The sequence below is a fragment of the Ranitomeya imitator genome, chromosome 5 (genome assembly GCF_032444005.1).
Source record: "Ranitomeya imitator isolate aRanImi1 chromosome 5, aRanImi1.pri, whole genome shotgun sequence".
Lineage (NCBI taxonomy): Eukaryota > Metazoa > Chordata > Amphibia > Anura > Dendrobatidae > Ranitomeya > Ranitomeya imitator.
In genome coordinates, this window is record NC_091286.1 from 122,420,782 (window position 1) to 122,443,901 (window position 23,120).

Sequence of the window (23,120 nt, forward strand, 5' to 3'; positions counted from 1 at the left end):
AAAACGGGGTGACAGGTTCCCTTTAAAAGTCTATTTCTCAGCAACAGCCATGAGGTGTCCCAGGGGTGACAGAATCCCTTTAAAGAGGCGTTCGCTTAATAATGAATCAAAACACATCTGACCAGCACACCTACTCATCAAAACCAGTTTGGAAAATGCCAATCTTGATGAACTGGGGCCAGAGACTTTAGTTATTGCACTTTTTGTATAGACAAAAAGCAAGACCTGCACAAATGAAGCAAGGCAATTTTCTATGAGACAATCATCTCCCATCATGGTATGCTTGTCATTTTAGTGCAAGCATTCAGAAATAGCCTTAGAATATTTTCCCCATTTTTAATGAGCGTTTCCACAAACGGAAGGCTATGACATTGCATTGGGACTCCATTCATCAGAATTTAAGAGCCGCAACACTTTCTAAATGCAGCAATTTAACACTAGGACTACTGGACTCGTGACCCCGACTAGAACTACTGAAGTGCAAGTAGTCAAAATGACTACACCAGTAGTCCTAGTGTTAATCATTTTATTGCTTTGCTGATAGGATAGTAATATATATCCAATACATTCTACATCTTACATCTGTATAGTGGAAATTGAGAAACAAAAATCTTCTACACAGTAATAATGTATATTCCTACATGCTCTTACTGTTCAAAGACTTTCATATAACTGAATGTTTATTTTCTAAAACATTTCCCAATAACAATCGTAAAATAAGGTATAAACCTATTTGCCTTTTTCTTTCTATTGCCTAACAAAATTCAAGTCATTTGTGCTGCTAGGACAGGCATCTTTGCCATTACTCAATTACTTATTTACGGTAGATGGATACATTCACATGTGAGACATGGAGCCATTTCATGGAAAGCAAGTCAGCATATTTATATGACCTTTGCATTGTAGGTCAGCAGCGCTGCTCTAGATTCTCAATCATTAAAGGCTTCCACGAGGTTTTAATAAAACCCAAAAGGATAAGATGTTCACGCGGAGGCAAAAGAGAAAAAAAATTGCATAAAAATTTGATACAAATTTCTCCGACGTAAGCTCACACAAGCATAAGGGCGCACACATACACTTTCTAATTTTCAGAAGGTTAGTTCAAATAATTGCTTTCCATAAACAGATGCTCGAGGGACATTACCCTCCAGTCATCAGCATTGGTTACCGCTCGATGACGCACACACTGTGACCCATCTGATTTGGGTGGCGAGCTTGAAAGGAGTGACTATAAAAGAGGTAGTGCCTCCCTTCAAACAATATGCTCGTTGTAACAAGGCATGGAAAAAACAACAAAAAAGGAAGCAGAATAATAAAACTTAAAAAAAAAAAAAAAAAAGGGAGAAGCAGCTTTTCAGCTCCAATGCTCTAATGTCACCATTTGTCACGCAGCTTTCCCTTGGAGCTTACAGGACTGGGGTTAACTCTTACTCCCCTCCCCTGCTGTATGCACAAGCTACTCGCTGGAATGGCTGCAGATTTCAAATGTGCCTGGCCTGACAATGGTGCCGCTGCGCATTGTTATGCAACTCACTGTCTGGGAGGGCAGCTTGTAGCTCCTTTATTCTGCAAGTGCCAGGTGCGTGCTTAGTCAATGTCACGGCTCACTACTGTAACGCAACCCAGAACATGGTCACTCCTCTCTACTGGGGCTAGCTGCTGAGTTATGCCATGTCCAGGATGACGCCTTGGAATTATCTACCACTAATGCCTGCTTAGGTGTGAAGCGTGCCTGGAACTGGGAACTCCATCCATCGCTTACAGTACACGGACCTTCAGCAAAGCCTGGGATGGAGCTCAGTTAGACCTCCTGGACCTAAAACCATGTTCCCAGGAATAAGAAATATGAGAGGAATGGGGAAGAGGAAATCTTGGAATGGAAATCCACAAAGTCAATGAGAGACCAAACTCCGTATACAGTGAAATAAACAAATCATCCATCAGCGGGGGCTGCCTATCGAAGAGGGGGAGGAAAAAAAAAAAAACACAACTTGGATTTGAACTGAGGACAAGCCTCTTGGAAAGCTTTTCTCACGCTGTGGATCAATATTGAGAGTAGCATTTTTTCCACGTCGCCTGGATTCATTGGATTAATGATAGACTGAGCAGCCGTGAATTTTGTCGCTCTTTTGCCATTCATTATTAAGAAGGGAAAAGGAGAGGGACAGTGCATGTATACATGTGTGCTACGGCTCTGCTGGAGGAGACATCCTTGGCTTTCCATTGTGCTGAGGACACAGAAGCATGCCTGATGCCACTGTACTCCTGATGCAGAGTAGGGTAAGGAGCTATTCTCATTTTCAATGTTTGCATGCCGAGAACAAAAGGATTCCCTCCACTGACTGTCACTGGCAATCGCTCCAGCTTCTATCTCGCACGCTGAACTACAGTACCCTCAGCAATGGAGACAAAGAATTGCACACAGCCCACACCTCCCACTACCAAGCTTTATTAATGATAGCCAGTTTTAATTATTCATCACGAGAAGGCCACAAATGCTTAGAATGAAACGGCTTGGTCAGGGGGCACACAAAACAGTTTACACCCTGGTAACCCACTGAAGGGGCTGTATGAAATGGAGGGCTCTAATGTAACAAGGGTTACACTTGCTGCTGCATGAGACAATCAGAATTGCTACATGGATGTCCTCAGGTTTCCACACATGTAAAAAATGCTATGAATGCAACACTGCCATGATCACAATTGTGATCACTTATTTTTACCTTAAAGTGCAGTTTCAGTACCTTTTTCAGCTACATTTTAGACAAAGGAATGTTCACATGTACAAAAGCATGCATGCTGTGTGTGACTGTACAAGCCCAGTAGCTTGATCAAAAAAAATGGCAGCGTCAAAAAGCTGCAGAAAACCTCTCATTAAGTCTGATAAACTTGTAAACTGACTGGGGGTGGGATTATAGAAATATGCAGTAATATCTGATTAATGGTAATTAGATCAACACTTGTAACATAACGATATGGTGTGGCAGGGCAAGCGACTAGAAACAGCCGTATTCCTCTGGTGAAGGGCCCCCAAATTGATCAAATCTGAGCTCTCCAGAGATGGTTAATTGGCAATTCAATCCCAAGTGTACAAATGGATTATAGAGCACTCAATTTATCAGCATGTCAAGAGCCACGTCCACTACAAGGGATGGGACCATACATTAAACACAAATACACAATGGATGACTGGCTGCACGTGCCTAGTATATACTAATACTTTCTGCACTTAACATTAGCCAGTCTGTTGTGACTATATTAACCCTTTGCTTATGGACTTTAAAACTTTTTAACATCAATTTTAGTTCAGTTATTCCTTTGCCTTTAGATGATTCAGTGGGTGATTCCTGACCGTGCCCCTGAGAGATTCGGGACGACACCAGTCGGACTATGCTTTGTTCCTTAGCATCTGAGTAACTTATCGCCTTGACCTTCTGTAACACCTGCATGAATGCTGTATAAGTAGCTACACTACTGAAAGTAAAATCCAGCTCTCTCTTCCATTGCTTTTCTTCTAGATAGTCTTCGGTGGATTGCTGAAGACATTTCTGGGAAACATGGTCACATCTGCTATCACGGCAGCAGCAGCAGAAGTGAAGAAGCAAGAGGAGAAAGAAGAGAAAGAGGAGTCCATCTTAGCCATGCTGGGAATTATAGGGACTGTGCTCAATCTCTTTGTCATTGTGTTTGTGTACGTCTACACCACCCTCTGAGGGTCTCTCTCTACGCCGGGTGCTTATCCGGGGAGGGTGACTCCTCAGTGATTACATAAATGATGGCCGGGGACAAGACAATTCTAAGAAGGGACTCCCCAGACCATCCAATACATTCCAATGCTAAGTGCCTAGGTGGACCATGGGCAGTGGAGCGCATATGCCAATGTAGATAGGAGTACAAAACCAAGCTGAGAAGACAGGACTCATGTACAAAGATGCCACTCTGCATCACCTTTCTACAAGCCCATGAGTGCTGTGATACTGCCATAATACCCAAGATACAGGAAATATTTGTACAGTTGTGTCCATCTTATGGCATCTCACTCACTCAACAGGCAAAAACATTCAAGACATTTTCTTAAACTCCATGTATAACTTCTCAATTATATTCTTCCAGAACGGCGCAATCATGGCTGGATTACATTTTTGTTGCAATTCATTGTTTCCCCGATTATATAATTTTCTAAGGCGCTTTACTAAATTTGTCACCGACGTTTTGTTACTTACCATCAAGAACTTGGCAGACAAAGCGAACGAGGTCACATCACGTCATGGATGTTCGAGACAATGGGAGGCATTGGTGGCCGATGTGTAAGCTATTAAGCGTGTGGACAGGTGATAATTCAGGAGGAATACAATATAACTTCTATTGGGAATGCTAGAATCGCTGAGATTAAAATATGGGACTATGTATGGCATGGAAACACCCAAAGCCTAGCATTATTGGGGGAGATGGAGATGTGTAAATTTAGCAAAGTGTGTATTAAACCTCATACCCATTATTCTAACTAATGCTTCACCAATTTGAGGTGTCACGTATAGCTCTGACACATTGAAATTATAACCAAGTACCATTTATAACAAAGCACCAGTTTCACTAACATGGACCATTGTGAGAAATGCTTGGGATGGATATTGCTTACTAACCGTTCATGTATCTTGAACAACCAGAGCAAGCTTGACAGTTTCTTCTAGGTGTAACTATGCTGTTAACGTAGGTCTGCCATATTGTCATTTCAGGTCAATTTGTAGAAATATGATTTCTTGATCAGCGAAGCTGGTGCTTGACATGACTCAACTATGGACCGCACATACACAAGTGGAGACGTTCTGCTAGCTAAGCAGTCATGTCACCACCCTTTACATTGCTTTGGTTGTGGAATTGGATTTGCAGCACTGTGCACTCCATAAGAAAAGCCATGTATTAAGTTATTACAATAAGACAATGGGTAATGTCAGAACAGGTCAACGAATTCAGGTTCTTTTATGAAAATCTCTTTGCAGTTGTTTAATATATTCACATAATGTGACCCTAAATGTGCAGGTCAAGATGGCCAACAAAATAAAGAGGTGAAAACAGTTTTCAATTGTGGGCCTTCATTAATGCAATTCAGCTTACCCAAAAAGAGAGGATAGAAGGTTTTGTTTCTATAGTTGCATGGCCAAAACAAGGATATGTAGGTGGAACCATCCCGACACGGGACCTACCTAAGAGCGTTTCTTAATGCAAAAGGTCACAAGTGCAACTTACAGTAATACACACGTGCTGCAGGTATCAGCATAGGTTGAGATGGTCCATCAATCCATAAGATAGAGCTACTTGTAGCCCTCAGGTCTAACCAGCCTTAAACGGGCTATAAAGCAAACTATATGTACATATATACATTGCATTGACTTTGATAATTAAACCTGGATTTGTACATTTCAATTTTTGATCAAATTAAACTAAAAATATTTTCACTCCACACCAAGTGTCCAAGTATACACCTGACATGGAAGCAATAATGTTTGAAACAGAAAGATTATGGTAATTCATGTAACATACTGAGCTTTCCAAATGATTGGACTAATAACCCATAGACAAGTTACATTATTGATGAAGTCATGACAAATCGAAAGAGGATTTAACTCCTGGCATGTTCATTTTTTTAGCCCAAATGAAAAATAGAAAGAATTTGTGCCTGACAATATTCAAGTCAAGCAGTCACTGGGTCTAGGTAGTAGGAGTCTTAAGAACATGTATGAACTGTTATTTAAATCCACTTTTACTAAACATGCAGGGCTGATCCATATCTGCCATACATAAAAAAAACAATCTTTACACACAGGTAAGGTTGAGACATTCACGTTACCCTGGATTGGGGCCTGTGGGAATGCTTTTACAGCTCTGCATCTGGACACTGAAAGTTCATATCTGGACACCTTCTTACACCATGAGCTGGGACATTCCTCACAACCACCTGACCAGTCTAGCCTTTGAGCCATACCGATGACACTTTCCAAAGAAGGCACTGAAATTATTAATGATTTCAATGTTTCCTTCTCAGTTAAAAAAATAAATAAAAGGTACCTCTATGAATGACAAGTCAAAGATAATAAAGTAATGGGCAAGTCCAGGTAGGTCTGAAAAGTGATTCACTGTACAGGCCACATGTTGGAATTAAGTGCTGGTATGCCACTGACCACCTATTTGTAAAGGCAGAAATGTGATGAGCAGTTGTCAGTTTTGTATTTAAAGTTGATGTGGCATATAAATGACCAGGTCAAATAACATTAGTGGAAATGTTCGCTACCAACCATGGGTAGAATTGTTTGCTCCCAACCAGAGGTCTGTGTAAACATGAGGTCTGTGTAAACGCTCGGCTAACAGCCGGGGCACGCCCGGCTAACAGCCGGGGCACGCCCGGCTAACAGCCGGGGCACGCCCGGCTAACAGCCGGGGCACGCCCGGCTAACAGCCGGGGCACGCCCGGCTAACAGCCGGGGCACGCCCGGCTAACAGCCGGGGCACGCCCGGCTAACAGCCGGGGCACGCCCGGCTAACAGCCGGGGCACGCCCGGCTAACAGCCGGGGCACGCCCGGCTAACAGCCGGGGCACGCCCGGCTAACAGCCGGGGCACGCCCGGCTAACAGCCGGGGCACGCCCGGCTAACAGCCGGGGCACGCCCGGCTAACAGCCGGGGCACGCCCGGCTAACAGCCGGGGCACGCCCGGCTAACAGCCGGGGCACGCCCGGCTAACAGCCGGGGCACGCCCGGCTAACAGCCGGGGCACGCCCGGCTAACAGCCGGGGCACGCCCGGCTAACAGCCGGGGCACGCCCGGCTAACAGCCGGGGCACGCCCGGCTAACAGCCGGGGCACGCCCGGCTAACAGCCGGGGCACGCACTGCTAACAGCCGGGGCACGCTCGGATAACAGCCGGGGCACGCTCGGATAACAGCCGGGGCACGCTCGGATAACAGCCGGGGCACGCTCGGCTAACAGCCGGGGCACGCTCGGCTAACAGCCGGGGCACGCACGGCTAACAGCCGGGGCACGCACGGCTAACAGCCGGGGCACGCTTCGGATAACACCCGGGGCACGCTTCGGATAACACCCGGGGCACGCTTCGGATAACACCCGGGGCACGCTCGGATAACAGCCGGGGCACGCTCGGATAACAGCCGGGGCACGCTCGGATAACAGCCGGGGCACGCTCGGATAACAGCCGGGGCACGCTCGGATAACATCCAAGGCACGCTTCGGATAACACCCGGGGCACGCTTCGGATAACACCCGGGGCACGCTCGGATAACAGCCGGGGCACGCTCGGATAACACCCGGGGCACGCTCGGATAACACCCGGGGCACGCTCGGATAACACCCGGGGCACGCTCGGATAACACCCGGGGCACGCTCGGATAACACCCGGGGCACGCTCGGATAACAGCCGGGGCACGCTCGGATAACAGCCGGGGCACGCTCGGCTAACATCCAAGGCACGCTTCGGATAACACCCGGGGCACGCTCGGATAACACCCGGGGCACGCTCGGATAACACCCGGGGCACGCTCGGATAACACCAGGGCACGCTCGGATAACACCCGGGGCACGCTCGGATAACACCCGGGGCACGCTCGGATAACACCCGGGGCACGCTCGGATAACACCCGGGGCACGCCCGGCTAACAGCCGGGGCACGCCCGGCTAACAGCCGGGGCACGCCCGGCTAACAGCCGGGGCACGCCCGGCTAACAGCCGGGGCACGCCCGGCTAACAGCCGGGGCACGCCCGGCTAACAGCCGGGGCACGCACTGCTAACAGCCGGGGCACGCTCGGATAACAGCCGGGGCACGCTCGGATAACAGCCGGGGCACGCTCGGATAACAGCCGGGGCACGCTCGGCTAACAGCCGGGGCACGCTCGGCTAACAGCCGGGGCACGCACGGCTAACAGCCGGGGCACGCACGGCTAACAGCCGGGGCACGCTTCGGATAACACCCGGGGCACGCTTCGGATAACACCCGGGGCACGCTTCGGATAACACCCGGGGCACGCTCGGATAACAGCCGGGGCACGCTCGGATAACAGCCGGGGCACGCTCGGATAACAGCCGGGGCACGCTCGGATAACAGCCGGGGCACGCTCGGATAACATCCAAGGCACGCTTCGGATAACACCCGGGGCACGCTTCGGATAACACCCGGGGCACGCTCGGATAACAGCCGGGGCACGCTCGGATAACACCCGGGGCACGCTCGGATAACACCCGGGGCACGCTCGGATAACACCCGGGGCACGCTCGGATAACACCCGGGGCACGCTCGGATAACACCCGGGGCACGCTCGGATAACAGCCGGGGCACGCTCGGATAACAGCCGGGGCACGCTCGGCTAACATCCAAGGCACGCTTCGGATAACACCCGGGGCACGCTCGGATAACACCCGGGGCACGCTCGGATAACACCCGGGGCACGCTCGGATAACACCAGGGCACGCTCGGATAACACCCGGGGCACGCTCGGATAACACCCGGGGCACGCTCGGATAACACCCGGGGCACGCTCGGATAACACCCGGGGCACGCTCGGATAACACCCGGGGCACGCTCGGATAACACCCGGGGCACGCTCGGATAACAGCCGGGGCACGCTCAGATAACACCCGGGGCACGCTCGGATAACACCCGGGGCACGCTCGGATAACACCCGGGGCACGCTCGGATAACACCCGGGGCACGCTCGGATAACACCCGGGGCACGCTCGGATAACACCCGGGGCACGCTCGGATAACATCCGGGGCACGCTTCAGATAACACGTTATCTGGGTGCGTTTACTCATCACTATGGACGATCAAATGAAGCTACATTGCGGACATTCAAATTGTGCTTTGCAGCAGCACATCACCCCATGTAAATGGGAATGTGGTGCTTACAACAAAATTGTATGTAAATGAATGATCACCCAAACATTTATTTGGTAAAGTACAGTTATCGACTAAGCCATGGAGCTAAATCAGCACCAATTGTCACTTCAGGCAGAATCCTCAAAGGACCCCATACACATGATATGGAAATTGGCCAAATCCACCAATTATACCAGAACATCTGATGTGTACAAGATTCCTCTCTTCCCCACCTTGACTCTTCCTAGACAGATGTTGGGGAGATAAGGATTTGTCAATGCCCGGTCATTCTGTTTTCAGGGAAGATCTGCCACTGACAGAAGTGTCTAATAGTGATGACTTACTCTTCTCTCCTCACTTATGACATGAGTGCTAGGCTGACCCGAGTGCTTTGTATGGGGGAGTCTGGCGAGACCACTGTCTACAGAGCCAACGTTCGGCCGATATTCGTCTTATTTGAATAGTCAGCTTCACTCAACTGGTGGAAACAAGGACGGGCCTCCTGTGTTTGTCACTGCTGAGTGGGGTGCGCAAGAGGAATTATGGGAGTAAAAGTAAGAACTAAAGGAATGGACTACATACAGCTTTAGGTACATAACTGTGAGTGCACGACGGACATTCACATCAATAGTGATTAGTACTGCTTTTTTTTGTGATGATGGGATGAAGGACAGTTGCATCTACTTTTTTATATGAATAATATACAGTTTAAAGACCACAATTAATAGTGCCAATGTGACAAAATATACCGTATATACTCGAGTATAAGCCGAGATTTTCAGCCCAAATTTTTGGGCTGAAAGTGCCCCTCTCGGCTTATACTCGAGTCACGGTAGCGGTGGGGTCGGCGGGTGAGGGGGAGAGGGCGCTGAGGCATACTTACCTAGTCCCAGCGATCCTAGCGCTCCCCCTGCCGTCCCACGGTCTTCTGTGCTGCAGCTTCTTCCCCTCTTCAGTGGTCACGTGGGACCGCTCATTAGAGAAATGAATAGGCGGCTCCACCTCCCATAGGGGTGGAGCCGCATATTCATTTCTCTAATCAGCGGTGTCAGTGACCGCTGACAGGAAGAGGCTGCAGCACAGAAGACCGTGGGACAGGCGGGGAGCGCCAGGATCACTGGGACTAGGTAAGTATGTCATATTCACCTGTCCACGTTCCAGCCGCCGGGCGCCGCGCCATCTTCCCGGCATCTATCTGCGCTCTGACTGCAGGTCAGAGGGCGCGATGACGCATATAGTGTGCGCGGCGCCCTCTGCCTGATCAGTCAGAGCGGAGAGACGCCGGGACCGGACGCCGGGAGCTGCAATCAAGAGAGGTGAGTATGGCTTTTTTTTTTTTTTATTGCAGCAGCAGCAGCGGCACAGATTTATGTGGAGCATCTATGGGGAAATATGAACGGTGCAGAGCACTGTATGGGGCACAGCTATGGGACAAAAATGAACGGTGCAGAGCACTATATGGGGCACAGATATGGGGCAATATGAACGGTGCAGAGCACTATATGGCACAGATATGGGGCAGTATGAACGGTGCAGAGCACTATATGGCACATCTATGGGGAAATAATGAACGGTGCAGAGCACTATATGGCACAGCTATGGGGAAATAATGATCTATTTTTATTTTTGAAATTCACCGGTAAATGCTGCATTTCCACCCTAGGCTTATACTCGAGTCAATAAGTTTTCCCAGTTTTTTGTGGCAAAATTAGGGGGGTCGGCTTATACTCGGGTCGGCTTATACTCAAGTATATACGGTATTCTTCAACTTTTATGCAGTTTCCACTTTAACAAATGGAATTTCAAGCCTAGGAAAACTGATGAACAAAGCTAAAATGTATTGTTCATGATCTTAATAAAATAATTATTCTAAAGTTAACCGATTAGTGTTTCGGTTAGCAGTTCTGAGGGAAGGTGAAACGAGCGATTCACACCAATTCATCGTCTGGTAATGGGTGCCATCAGCATTTTACAGTGAACGCCAGTACAAAATGAAAATGTTATATACGAGGACGCTCAACAAGTGATTAGCTATATAATGCAGTGGATAAGAAGTGACAGATCAGTAATACAGGAAACTGCAAAACCGTAACCATTTAAAAAATGTCATCTCCGGAAGGGAACTTATAAAAAGGACATTATTCATATACATACTGCAAGCTGTGAATTCAACTTAAATTGAAGATCTAAAAGCACCCCCTCCATTCCAAAATCTAGCGGTTTCCAAATTCTGTTTCTGCTGGAGAGCCTGTGGTAGTGGTCTTAAAATAAATGTTGAGGATAATTTGATGAAAGGGAATCTGCCAGAAGGTATTTGTAATTTAATCTTAGAGCAGCATGAAGTAAGGGCATAGACCCAATTTCAGAGATCAGTCACTTACTAGGCTGCCTGCCGTAGTTTAAAAAAAAAAAAAAACAGTTATCAATAAGAATTTATCAGTAGAGGACTAGTTGTCTTGTGCCATGTAGTCCTACTGTATCTCCACCCTCACCACTGATTGGAAGCTTTATGCCTATGAACAGTATACACAGAGAACTGCCAATCAGTGGTGTGGGCGGGGTTATACAGATCTCAGCATTCAAAGAACTGCAAGATCTGCATCAACGAAAACTGTGATTTTATCAACACAGAACCAAGCAGCCCAGTGACATGAGAATCCAGGTCTCCACCTCTACATCCAGGTCTCCACCTCTGCTCTCACAATACATAGCAAAAACCTTGTAACACATTCCATTTAACATTCTTATCTGCTGCCATTATAAAAGGGAGACAATATCCATGAAAACCGCTTTGAAATGGCTCTGATCTGTTATAAGTCAAACTGTTAATTACGTGTTACAAAACCATGACACTAGTGGGAAAAGAGCATTTCAAAGTACTCTAATGCATCTAAAAGGAAAAATAAAATAACTTTGTAATTGATGGTCAATAAAAATATCACACTGTCTTGATGCACACAGACCTATGCGTCTCCATGGTAACAGACAACAAGGAAACCCTGTGTAGCCGGATTCCTAACAACAATTTTTAATACTACCCTATTTCCTGACAATACAGTGGGTCAGTAAAGTCATGGTGCACTTTTGACCAGTCACAGGATCTATTTATAGTTTACGTTTTGACACCCTTTCTCTGGCCCAATCATATCAGACCTGTTCATGAGGAGAGATGACAAGAACCAAACAACACAAACTCATTTAAGCTGTTGCTGAGCCCCCAGTCAGATTAACTAGATTTATCAGGATAAACTTAACTCTGATTAATACACTGCCAGGTCTGTGACATCATGCAATCACAAGCTTATGCCAGCTGTGTGGTTTTCCATGCCAGTCGATATGTGGACGGTACAGAGGAAAGTTCAGTGTGTTCGGTAGCTCGCCAAATTCGAATCCGTGACCAAAGTGCTACGTCGGCATATATCAGCGTGTTTATAACGAAGTACCACCACATAGGAATAACATTACTCGGTGTTATAAGCAGTTGAAGGAAACCAGCAGTTTGGTGGAGAAACCCCGTTCTGGTAGGCCATCAGTCAGTGACAAGTCTGTAGAGGCTATACGGGATAGCTACCTAAGGAGCCCTAAAAAAAATCAGTGCGTGAATATGCTTGACAATTACACCTAACCAAGACTACAGTTCATAAGGTGTTAAAGAAACGTCTCTGTTTTATGGGGTACAAACTGCGGCTGTTGCATGCTATCAAACCAGCAGATAGACCCACACGATGCGCGTTTGCTACAGATATGCTTCATGAGATCGACAATGATGCAAGATTTTTGCAGAAGATTGTGTTTAGCGATGAGGCGACCTTCCATATCTGTGGACATGTTCATCGCCATAATGTCAGAATATAGGCTGCTGAACATCCTCATGTCTACGTTGAGCACGAACGTCACACCCCTAAAGTGAACGTGTGGTGTGGCATGATGCATAAGGTGATAGGTATGAAACTGGAAGAGTTTTTCTTTTATTTGGAGCAGATTTCACATTTCTATTGTTTTTTGTTGCTTTCCAGTCACTGGTCAAAAGTGCACCATGACTTTACGGACACACTGTATATCAAATACATGTTATGAAGAAACAGGGGAAAACACATTACACAGGGTTCCTATTGACATCAATTTCTTTTTTATTAAGAAAGAGTCTTTAAACGCATTTCTGTCACAATGAAAGGGTGACCAGGAGTATGATTGATGACCTAACCTTATGATAGATCAGTGTTTCTGAAAACCCGTCCTCTCTGTCCCAAACACATCATGTTTCAGGATTTTCTTAGTATTGCACAGGTGAGAACCTGTAGCAGTTTGTTACTTTAATAATTTTATCACCATTCTGGTCAGCTGTAATCAGCTCTAACGGTGGCCAGATGTACACTACGGTTCCAAAGTTTAGGGTCACCCAGACAATTGTGTTCTCCATGAAAACTCATACTTTTATTAATCAAATGAGTTGCCAAATGAATTGAAAATCTAGTCCAGACATTGACAAGGTTCAAAAAAAAAAGATTTCAAATAATTTTCTCCTTCAAAATTTGCTTTTGTAAAAGAATGCTCCCTTTGCAGCAATCACGGCAGTTAATTTGCTGAGGTTATCTGGAGAAATGTCACCCATGCTTCCAGAAGCCCCTCCCACAAGTTGGCTTGGATTGATGGGCACTTTGTGCGTACCATACGGTCAAAGCTGCTCCCACAACAGCTCAATGGAGTTGAGATCTGGTGACTGTGCTGGCCACTCCATTACAGATAGAATAACAGCTGCCTGCTTCTTCCCTAAATAGTTCTTGCATAATTTAGAGGTGTGCTTTGGGTCATTGTCCTGTTGTAGGATGAAATTGGCTCCAATGAAGCGCTGTCCACATGGTATGGCATGGCATTGCAAAATGGAAAGATAGCCTTCCTTATTCAAAATCCCTTTTACTTTGCACAAATCTCCCACTTTACCAGCACCAAAGCAACCTCAGACCATCACATTACATCCACCATGCTTGACAGATGGCGTCAGGCACTCTTCCAGCATCTTTTCAGTTGTTCTGCGTCTCACAAATGTTGTTCTGTGTGATCCAAACACCTCAAACTTGGATTAGTCTGCCATAACACTTTTTTCCAATCTTTATCTGTCCAATGTCTGTGTTCTTTTGCCCATATTAATCTTTTCCTTTCATTAACCAGTCTCAGATATGGCGTTTTCTTTGCCACTCTGCTCTGAAGGCCAGCATCCCGGAGTCGCCTCTTCACTGTAGACGTTGACACTGGCGTTTTGCGTGTACTATTTAATGAAGCTGCCAGTTGAGGACCTGTGAGGCGTCGATTTCTCAAACTACAGACTCTATTGTACTTGTCTTGTAGCTCAGTTGTGCAGCGGGGCCTCCCACTTCTCTTTCTACCCTGGTTAGATCCTGTTTGTGCCTTCCTCTGAAGGGAGTAGTACACACCGTTGAAGGTAATCTTCAGTTTCTTGCCATTTCTAAGAACAAGAATAGACTGTCGAGTTTCACATGAAAGTTATTTTTTTCTGGCCATTTTGAGAGTTTAATGGAACCAACAAATGTAATGCTCCAGATTGTCAACTAGCTCAAAGGAAGGTCAGGTTTATAGGTTCTCTAATCAGTCAAACTGTTTTCAGCTACGCTAAAATACTTGCACAAGGGTGTTCAGGGGTATTCTAACCATTCAATAGCCTTCTTACACAGTTAGAAAACACAAAGTACCATAAGAACACTGGAGTGATGGTTGTTGGAAATGGGCCTCTATACACCTATGAAGATATTGCATTACAAACCAGACGATTGCAGCTAGAATAGTCATTTACCACATTAATGTATAGAGTGCATTTCTGAATCATTTAATGTTCGCTTCATTGGAAAAAACTGTGCTTTTATTTAAAAAAAATAAGGACATTTCTACGTGACTCTAAACTTTGGAACGGTTGTGTCAACTGAACGGAGTCATAGCGCCATACACTGTGGTGGTCATTCTCAGGTACTGCCGCACACACTGCACAGAGCCGTGCTGTTCCAGCTCTGTACAGTTTACATCCGATTGGGGTGCCGTCAGTGAGCATTGTATGTACAGCAGTGAAAGTCCTGGCACTAGGACACTGATCAGCGGGACCCCAGCATTCAGACATTTACATCCTTTACTGTGGAGAGGTGATAAATCCCACGAAGTTTGTATTTTAGGCTAAATTTACACTAGGTGTTTTTGCAGCGTTTTTTAAAATGCTTTTTTAATGCAAATTTTCAGCTGCGTATGAAAGAACCAGCAAAGCCTATTAGATTTCAGAAATCTCATGCACATAGCTCGTTTTTTGTCATCAGGATTTTGCGCTTTGCATGATTTTTTTGCAGAATAGACAATGCCACCACTTTTCAGCATTTTTCATCCATTGAAATGAATTGTTACTGAAAAAAATTCTGAAAAACCTGCAGGTATCAGGTTTTTTTTTTGCATTTTTTTGTGTTAAAATCTGATCATATAGAGAAGGACTTTACTTTGTCCAACACTAAGCTATCAGCACGCTGAAGAGAAATCTGCCATGCCAAAACTGCAGGGAAAAAAAAATGCAAAAACCACATAAAAATGCAGCAAAAAAACAAGAAAAACATGCTTTTATTCTGCAGCTTCTTTACTGCCAAGAGATCAGGTTTTGCTGCAGGAAAAAAAAAAACGCTGAAAAAAAATGCCCTGTGCGAACTTACCCTTATAGTTACATAACTGCTTCTCATCATAAGCTATACTATTGGTCGAGTTCTAGAAATGCTTGTAATAATCTGTCATAACGTAAAACACTGCAAGTTTTAAAGTTTACCGTATATTCCATCCTCATAGCGAGTGTCACCAGGTATACCAGCCTTTTATGATTATCAGGGACCAAGCTTGCAGGCTCCCCAAAGATATCTTTCAGCCTAACAGGCCAGCAAATTTACACCAAATACTGCATATACAGCATGCACATTTTCTACATTCTGCCTTTTGTATTGCCATGGATGAAATAGAGCAGAATAGAGCATGTGTATGTAAACATCTGGATCTCCCTAAAGGGGAAACCCAGGTTTTTTGTCTATGGGGCGGAGAACTTACAGGCAGATAGTTACTTAAGTCTTTTTTAACCATGCATATAGTGCCCACATTGCTACATACTACGCGGGCTGCGTTACATACTGTGTGGGCTCTGTTATATACTACATCTCTATGCTATATACTATGTCGCTGTGCAATATACTACGTGGCTCTGCTATATACTACGTGGCTGACCAATATACTACGTGCCTGTGCAATACACTACGTGGCTATGTTATATACTACGTGGCTGTGTTACATACTACGTAGCTGTTATAAACTACGTTGGTTGTGTTATATACTATGTCACTGTGCAATATAGTACGTAGCCAATGCTATATACTACCTACATATTCTAGAATACCCGATACGTTAGAATCGGGCCACCATCTAGTAGATATATAGAAGGATACTTTCATCTAGGCAGAACATTAGATGAGCTCACAAAACCAATATATATCGCCACAAAGGATAATGCCAGATCTGCATACACTACAATGTTAGAATAATGTGACAAACTGAACCGTTTATACCATTGACAGAACACATTCTGTGAGACATATATGGAAAATGCATCATTAACTTTTTTGATTAACACTTTGTTAGGAAAAGTACCTGAGTCATTCCGCAAGTATGATGACATAGCCGGTATAAGACAGGATTGACTTAGCAGTTCCAACAAGACAGATGGAAGCGCGTTACTGTTTTGCCCTCGACTCTCATTGGCTGGCAATTCTCCATTAATTGCACACCCAGATGGATTTATATAGCTAGCAAGAACCTGTAAAAAGAAACCAGAATATTCAGATTTGCAGCACATATGCTCACTGGAAATTCGCTATTTTGAAAAAATACTAAAAGAAAAAAAATATAATTACCGTATGTTTGGTATAAAAATCTGCTGGAATAGAATAAGAGACTAACAAGTGGCAGAAAGATTGGAGCTAAAATGTAATTTATTGTAAATAGTCAAATATTTCCACTAGAGGCACAAAAACGAAGATAAAAGAACAATTGCAGATATCGCTTTCCATTACTTATTTAAGGCAAACATGGTTTCATAATGGAAAAACTGCTCATCAGTGTTAGGCCACGTTCACACGTTCAGTATTTTACCTCCTAGTATTTGTAAACCAACATCAGGAGAGGAACAATCAGAGGAAAAGTATAATAGAAACACGTCACCACTTCTGGATTTATCACCCACTCCTGGTTTTGGCTTACAAATACTTATCTGGAATACTGACCAAATACTGAACGTGGCCTAATGCAGACTGGGTGAATCTGGTAAACCTGTGCACAACTCAAGTTTTCACTTTCGTTCAGAGAGATCATATTCACCATAAACATTTGTCCAGTGGGTGGCGAATAGCAACTAGTAGGGATGAGTGAATAGCTTTGGATAACTGCTTATCCGAATAGCTATAGCGCTTACCGAAGAAGCTGCAGCGGGAACCCAAATACCTGGAGCTGCATGTGTCGCGGCTGTGTGAGTCAGGACACGTGCATGGGCAGCCTGCTTGTTGGGCTCTCCATGCATGTGTCCTGACTGTCACATCCGCGACACAAGCAACTGATTAACAGGAGCGCTCCAGGTAGCCGGGTTCCCGCTGCAGCTTCTTCGGTAAGCGCTATAGCTATTCGGATAAGCAGTTATCTGAAGCCACTTGCTCATCCCTAGCAACTAGCAAAGCCCTGTCTGACATGGACTAAATGGAATAGGTCAGAGATAACCCCCTTCTTTCCAATGTATAGATAGGTATGCTGGTGATTGAAATTTGACGCCATCAACACCTTTATATCTTCTATGAGTTTCTGCGTTCCTGGGGAACTAGAGCCTTTAATTCACATGGAAATGGAGCATTAAATGCCCTGGGCGTGTAAGAGCACCTAGCAAGCCTCTGCCTCCAACGTTTGTTGTCCTGCCTGTACAGCCTCTTTAGCTTGTTTGATAGCTCAATGTCTGATTTCCTTGTGTAGTGCTTGGCGTCACAGAGAGTGAGCTATCAAGCTGCAGAACCTGATGCTGTGTGGGAAAATAACCTCAGGGGACTCATCACACGGACAGCACTGAACCCCTATAGTTTTCATTTTAGGTACACTAACAGCTCGTCAGATTGATTTGGCTGGTGAACTAGTGGTACAGCAAATTCTTTCTCCAAAGTATCCCAGGGTTTTGGGATTAGATCTGATTTCTCCCAATTTATAATTCATCCCAGATTCTGTAATGTTGAGATGAGGGACTGACAGTTGATCCTGAGCTGGACTTCTGAGTCTGCCGCTATTAAGAAGTCGTCTAAGTAGGGAACCACCATTATATCCTGATTCCTCAGGAAAGCGACTACTTCCACCATAAGTTTTGTAAAAACCCTGGGAGCGGAAGCCAGGCCGAAGGGGAGACAGCGGAATTGGAAATGGAAGATCTTTCCTTCCAAGTTTACCGCGAACCGCAGGAACCTCTGATGATTTAGATAAATTTGGTACATGGTAATATGCACTCTAAGTCCAGAGTGCACATTACCATGTCTTTTCCCAACAGAGGGATGGTAGACCGAATCGACTCCATCTTGAACCTTTTGTAAAGGACCCAATTGTTCAGATGTTTCAAATTTATAATCGTTCTCGATTCTCCCGATGGTTTTGTTATCGAGAAGAGATTGGAGTAGTGACCCCGGCACTCTTCCTGAGGGGGTACCGGAACGATAGCCGCCATTTTTAAAAGGTCTTGAATATCTGACCACATGGGGGATGACAGCTTTAGATGAGAGTTGGATACCAGGAATCTTTTGGGAGGAAGGGATGTAAATTCTATTTTGTACCCCTGGGATACTATCTGTAGAACCCATGGACTTGTTGTGATCTCCCTCCATCCTCCCAGAAATCCTGTCAGACGACCTCCTACTCTGATGGCGTCATTTCCTGCGGTAGCTAGACCCCGGTCCCGAGTAGCTCGCTTCTTTATTTTTAGACCTGTTATCCCCTCCTTTCTGGTAGCTCCACCTACCCTGTTTTCCCTTACCCCTATAATCGGGTTTTTGATTATAGCGGGGTCTCCGAAAGGGCTGGAATTTTTTAGGCTTTTCTTCCGGAAAACCTTTCTTGACATCTGCGGCTTTTTCTAGAATATCGTCGAGGAACGGTCCGAAGACCCTTCCCCCGGAAAAGGGTATAGAACACAATTTATTTTTAGAGTGCATGTCCCCCGACCAGCTCTTAAGCCAAATAGCTCTACGGGCTGCATTATATAGAGATTGCCCTCTAGCCGCGAACCTGACCGATTCTGCAGATGCGTCTGCCAAGAAGGTAGTTGCTAGTTTTAGCAAAGGTAGGGACTTTAGAATAGTTTCTCTGGGAGTCTTGGCTACCAGTTGATCCTGAAGATCATCTAGCCAAAGGTCCATGGAGCGGGCCACTGATGTCGCTGCAATATTAGCCCCAATAATCGCCGAGGAACTTTCCCAGGCCCTTTTTAGAAGGCCATCTGCCTTCCTGTCAATGGGCTCTTTTAAATTGGAAGAGTCTTCAAACGGAATCGCCATCCTTCTGCATACTTTAGCCAAAGGTATGTCTATCTTTGGTATATCGACCCATTCTTTAACTTCATCTGGATCGAACGGCAAGCGAAGTCTGAAGTCCTTAGGGATATTCAGTCTTTTCTCGGCTTCCTCCTATTCCTCCAGAATCATAGATCTGATATGGGAGTTTACAGGGAAGACTTTAGAAGTCTGTGAGCGCAAGCCCCCAAACATTTCAATCTTGAACGGAGCAAGATGGCTGCGGCTCCTCGATCTGCATGGTATGCCGCACTGCTTCCAATAGTTCTCCTGTTTCTGTGGCGGAGAACAAATATCTTCTCCCTTTCTCCAGGGGATCTCTATTCTCATCTTCCTCCTCTACCTCCGACCCACAGGATGATGACTCTACGGAAGATTACTCGACCCTCGGCCTTTTCCTTGGCTTCTCCGAAGGTGAAGGTGAGACTTGAAGGAGTACCAGACTTGAAACTGAAGCCTGAACTTCCTCCCTTATCATGGCTCTCATATTTGACATAAGAGACGCCTGTTCCTCTCCTATGACTTTGCAGGTGCATGCTTCACATAAGGGTTACTGCCAGGAATCCTTTAGCTTAACCGCACAGATAGGACACTTCTTATTCCTACCGGGCTTCTTTACAGTTTTCTCGGATAAGGAGGCTGCCTATGAAAATAAATATATATATATAGAAACCACTAGCGTTTTTTTTTTTTTAGGGTTTCCCTACTTACTAGCGCTGCTGACTCCTGCCCCTCTGCTCTAGCTGCGTCCTCCATGATGCTCTAGAGATCGCTACTGCCCCTGCACCATACCTTTTATTCTGTTCCTCATCCTCAAAACAGCGCTCCAGCACTTTCCACCGTTCTTTTCCCTGCACTTCCTGTTTGCAGAGACGCCGTCCATCCCCCTCAGCCGCAAACCGGAAGTGACGTGCGGCCGGATAGAGAGGAAGGTGCGGCGATGATCTGGTTCCCCCAGCGGCAGCATGGAGACACCGCCAACTGCAGAGGCCGCCACTGGGATCGCGCGCACCAGGGGACGGACGGAGAGATCGAGAGCCCCCGCCAGGGAGAAGCAATCCCCAAACCAGGAGCAGCGCTACACTGGTAGGCCGAGGGACCCTCGGGCGGGTGTCAGCCAGCAGGTGTCTCATGGAGGGAAGGGTGAGGCCAAGGCCCCCCGATCCACATTCCCCCCGCACAGAACGGCAGATCTTCTCGTCCGTTCCTATCCCTGATGGGACAGGAAAAACACTGAAGGGTGGTAGGGGGAGGGTCCTTTTAACCTCTCGTGTTCCTGTCCCATCAAGGATAAGAAGGACGTCCTCCAGTGTGCTGTCAGGTGGTGAACTGGAAAATTATGCTTCCATTTTTCACCATTTGCATATCACTAACATGTATCCTGTGATTTTCATAATTTCATGACTTGATGACTTTTCCTTCATTGTGTTGCAATTTTAATGTTGAGGAATGTCTGTTCATTTACTCAGTAATGTTTCTCAAGCAAACTTTATTTTTTTAGCGAAAAGAATTCATGCAGCGCATTGAGGTGTATGCCAGAAAACGTAGAAGGTTCATTACAAGGCTAGAAAAACGGCTACACTGCAAGATGAATCCCTTCACTCAATTATATGGATCTGTAGGAAAGCAATCCAATCTTGCAATCCTTTTCTAAATCCCTCATACTGCATTTTAGAAAGATTAAAAGAATCTCTCAAGCGGGAAGTTTATCGAATTGGCCTTTCCATAGACCACCGCTTTCCTTGGCTGAGCTCAGATGCAGGATTCTCCAATGTTGCTACACACTGAATTGCAGTGATGAGACATTCAACTATTACAATGCAAATCTTTCGAGATTTTCTAAACTTCTTGAAACCAGAGAAATTCAAACTTTGAGAAAAAAAAAAAAAAACTCTTTGGGTCTTGAGTAATATCTGCCCCTCATAAACCATCGATGGTTAGCTGCTGCCGTGCAGCACAGGGGTCCGGGGTTAAATTGACCCAAAGGCATTATCTGCATGGAGTTTGTATGTTCTCCCTGTTCCTGAGTGGGTTTTCTCCTGGTGCTCTGGTTTCCTCCCACATTCCAAAAACATAGCGATAGATTAACTAGGAACTTGTACTGAGCACCAATGGACACTGGAACCAACAGAAGTAATGACAATTTCTGCACCGTGCTAAGGGATCGGATCTGTTGGTGCTACAACATATCAAACAGTACAGCAAGTAAAAACTGAGTGTTTACATGAAAGACAAAGAATTTGTCCGTGTCTTTTTAACAAATGGCCACAAATCAGGGAATAGGACGACATATGAATATAACAAACTCACCAAGGAAATTATCGCTTACTGTGATGGACCCATAATTCTTTGATCACTGTCCTGCAGTAATGACTTTCTGCCTACCTACACACAACTTTATTTTCTCTAAACTGAACCATCCCTTTAAGTTATGTGAGACAAATAATTGGAAGTCTGGAGAGTATTGGAATAACAAAAGCATGATATAAATCTGCAATATTGCAATGTTCTTGCCCGAACTGTAAGGTTCCATGATGCCTTCGGGCACCAGATATATTAAATCCATTATTGCAAATAAGCATGGATACAAGCAAATAAAAAAACTATTACAATAATAGCTGCTTGATAAAGAAGCAGCGACATTTACCAGTAACAAGCAGGTGACGTGCTCCTCCTCCAGTCTCTGCTTTGTAAGGGCCTGCTCCACATCCCAGCCGGAAGCTGTAGATCCTGTGCCAAATCCAGTACCCTTAGCCCAATAAAGCTGCTGTTCTTCACAAGTGCCACTGCTGTGCGTGCTGGAAACCTGTGACTTAAAGAAAAGCTGCGGTGAGCAGAACTGATGCCAAAGTGCAATAAGATTAGGAAAAAACATTTAACGTACTCTATATACTCGAGTATAAGCCGACCCGGGTATAAGCCGACCCCTCTAATTTTGCCACAAAAAACTGGGAAAACTTAATGACTCGAGTATAAGCCTAGGGTGGAAAATGCAGCAGCTACCGGTAAATGTCAAAAGTAAAAATAGACACCAATAAAAGTAATATTAATTGAGACATCAGTAGATTACGTGTTTTTGAATATCCATATTGAATCAGGAGCCCCATATAATGCTCCATAAAGTTTATGATGGCCCCATAAGATGCTCCATAGACACATTTGCCCAATATAATGCTGCACAAATTTTGATCATGGCCCCATAAGATGCTCCATACAGACACTTGCCCCATATAGTGCTGCACAAACGTTATGGCCCCATAAGATGCTCCGCACAGACACTCGCCCCATTTGCTGTTGCTGCGATAAAAAAAAAAAAAATCACATACTCACCTCTCCGTCGCTCAGGCCCCCGGCACTTTCAATATTCACCTGACTTCTTTCCGGCGCCGCTCCATCTTCAACGTCTTCTGCAGTGACTTTCAGGCAGAGGGCGCGCACTAACCACATCATCGCGCCCTCTGACCTGAGCGTCACTGCAGAAGACACTGAAGATGGAGCGGCGCCTGGAACGGGGAGGTGATTATCGCGCAGCGCTCCCCCTCTCCATTATACTCACCTGCTCCTGGCGCTGTGCAGTCCCTGGTTCCCCAGCGCCGCAGCTTCTTCCTGTACTGAGCGGTCAC

The 23,120-nt window shown here is 45.6% G+C and overlaps 1 protein-coding gene and 1 long non-coding RNA gene across 6 annotated transcripts in view; one reads left to right on the forward strand and one right to left on the reverse strand.

Moving 5' to 3' along the window:
• Nucleotides 1-23,120, reverse strand: part of BIRC6 (baculoviral IAP repeat containing 6) — a 403,914-nt gene that overhangs the window by 116,306 nt on the left and 264,488 nt on the right. For 4 of the 5 annotated variants that reach the window (XM_069769114.1, XM_069769117.1, XM_069769118.1 and 1 more), the window contains exons 64-65: nt 22,145-22,309; nt 16,559-16,724 (exon numbers count right to left, since the gene is read on the reverse strand). In XM_069769114.1, the coding sequence (XP_069625215.1) occupies nt 16,559-16,724; nt 22,145-22,309 (331 nt within the window). The remainder of the gene's footprint in view (nt 1-16,558; nt 16,725-22,144; nt 22,310-23,120) is intronic. The other variant, XM_069769115.1, reaches the window with a different exon arrangement.
• On the forward strand, nt 1,259-5,078 carry LOC138681536 (uncharacterized). The gene is made up of 2 exons (XR_011321926.1): nt 1,259-2,280; nt 3,519-5,078. It is a non-coding gene; the product is annotated as an uncharacterized lncRNA (long non-coding RNA).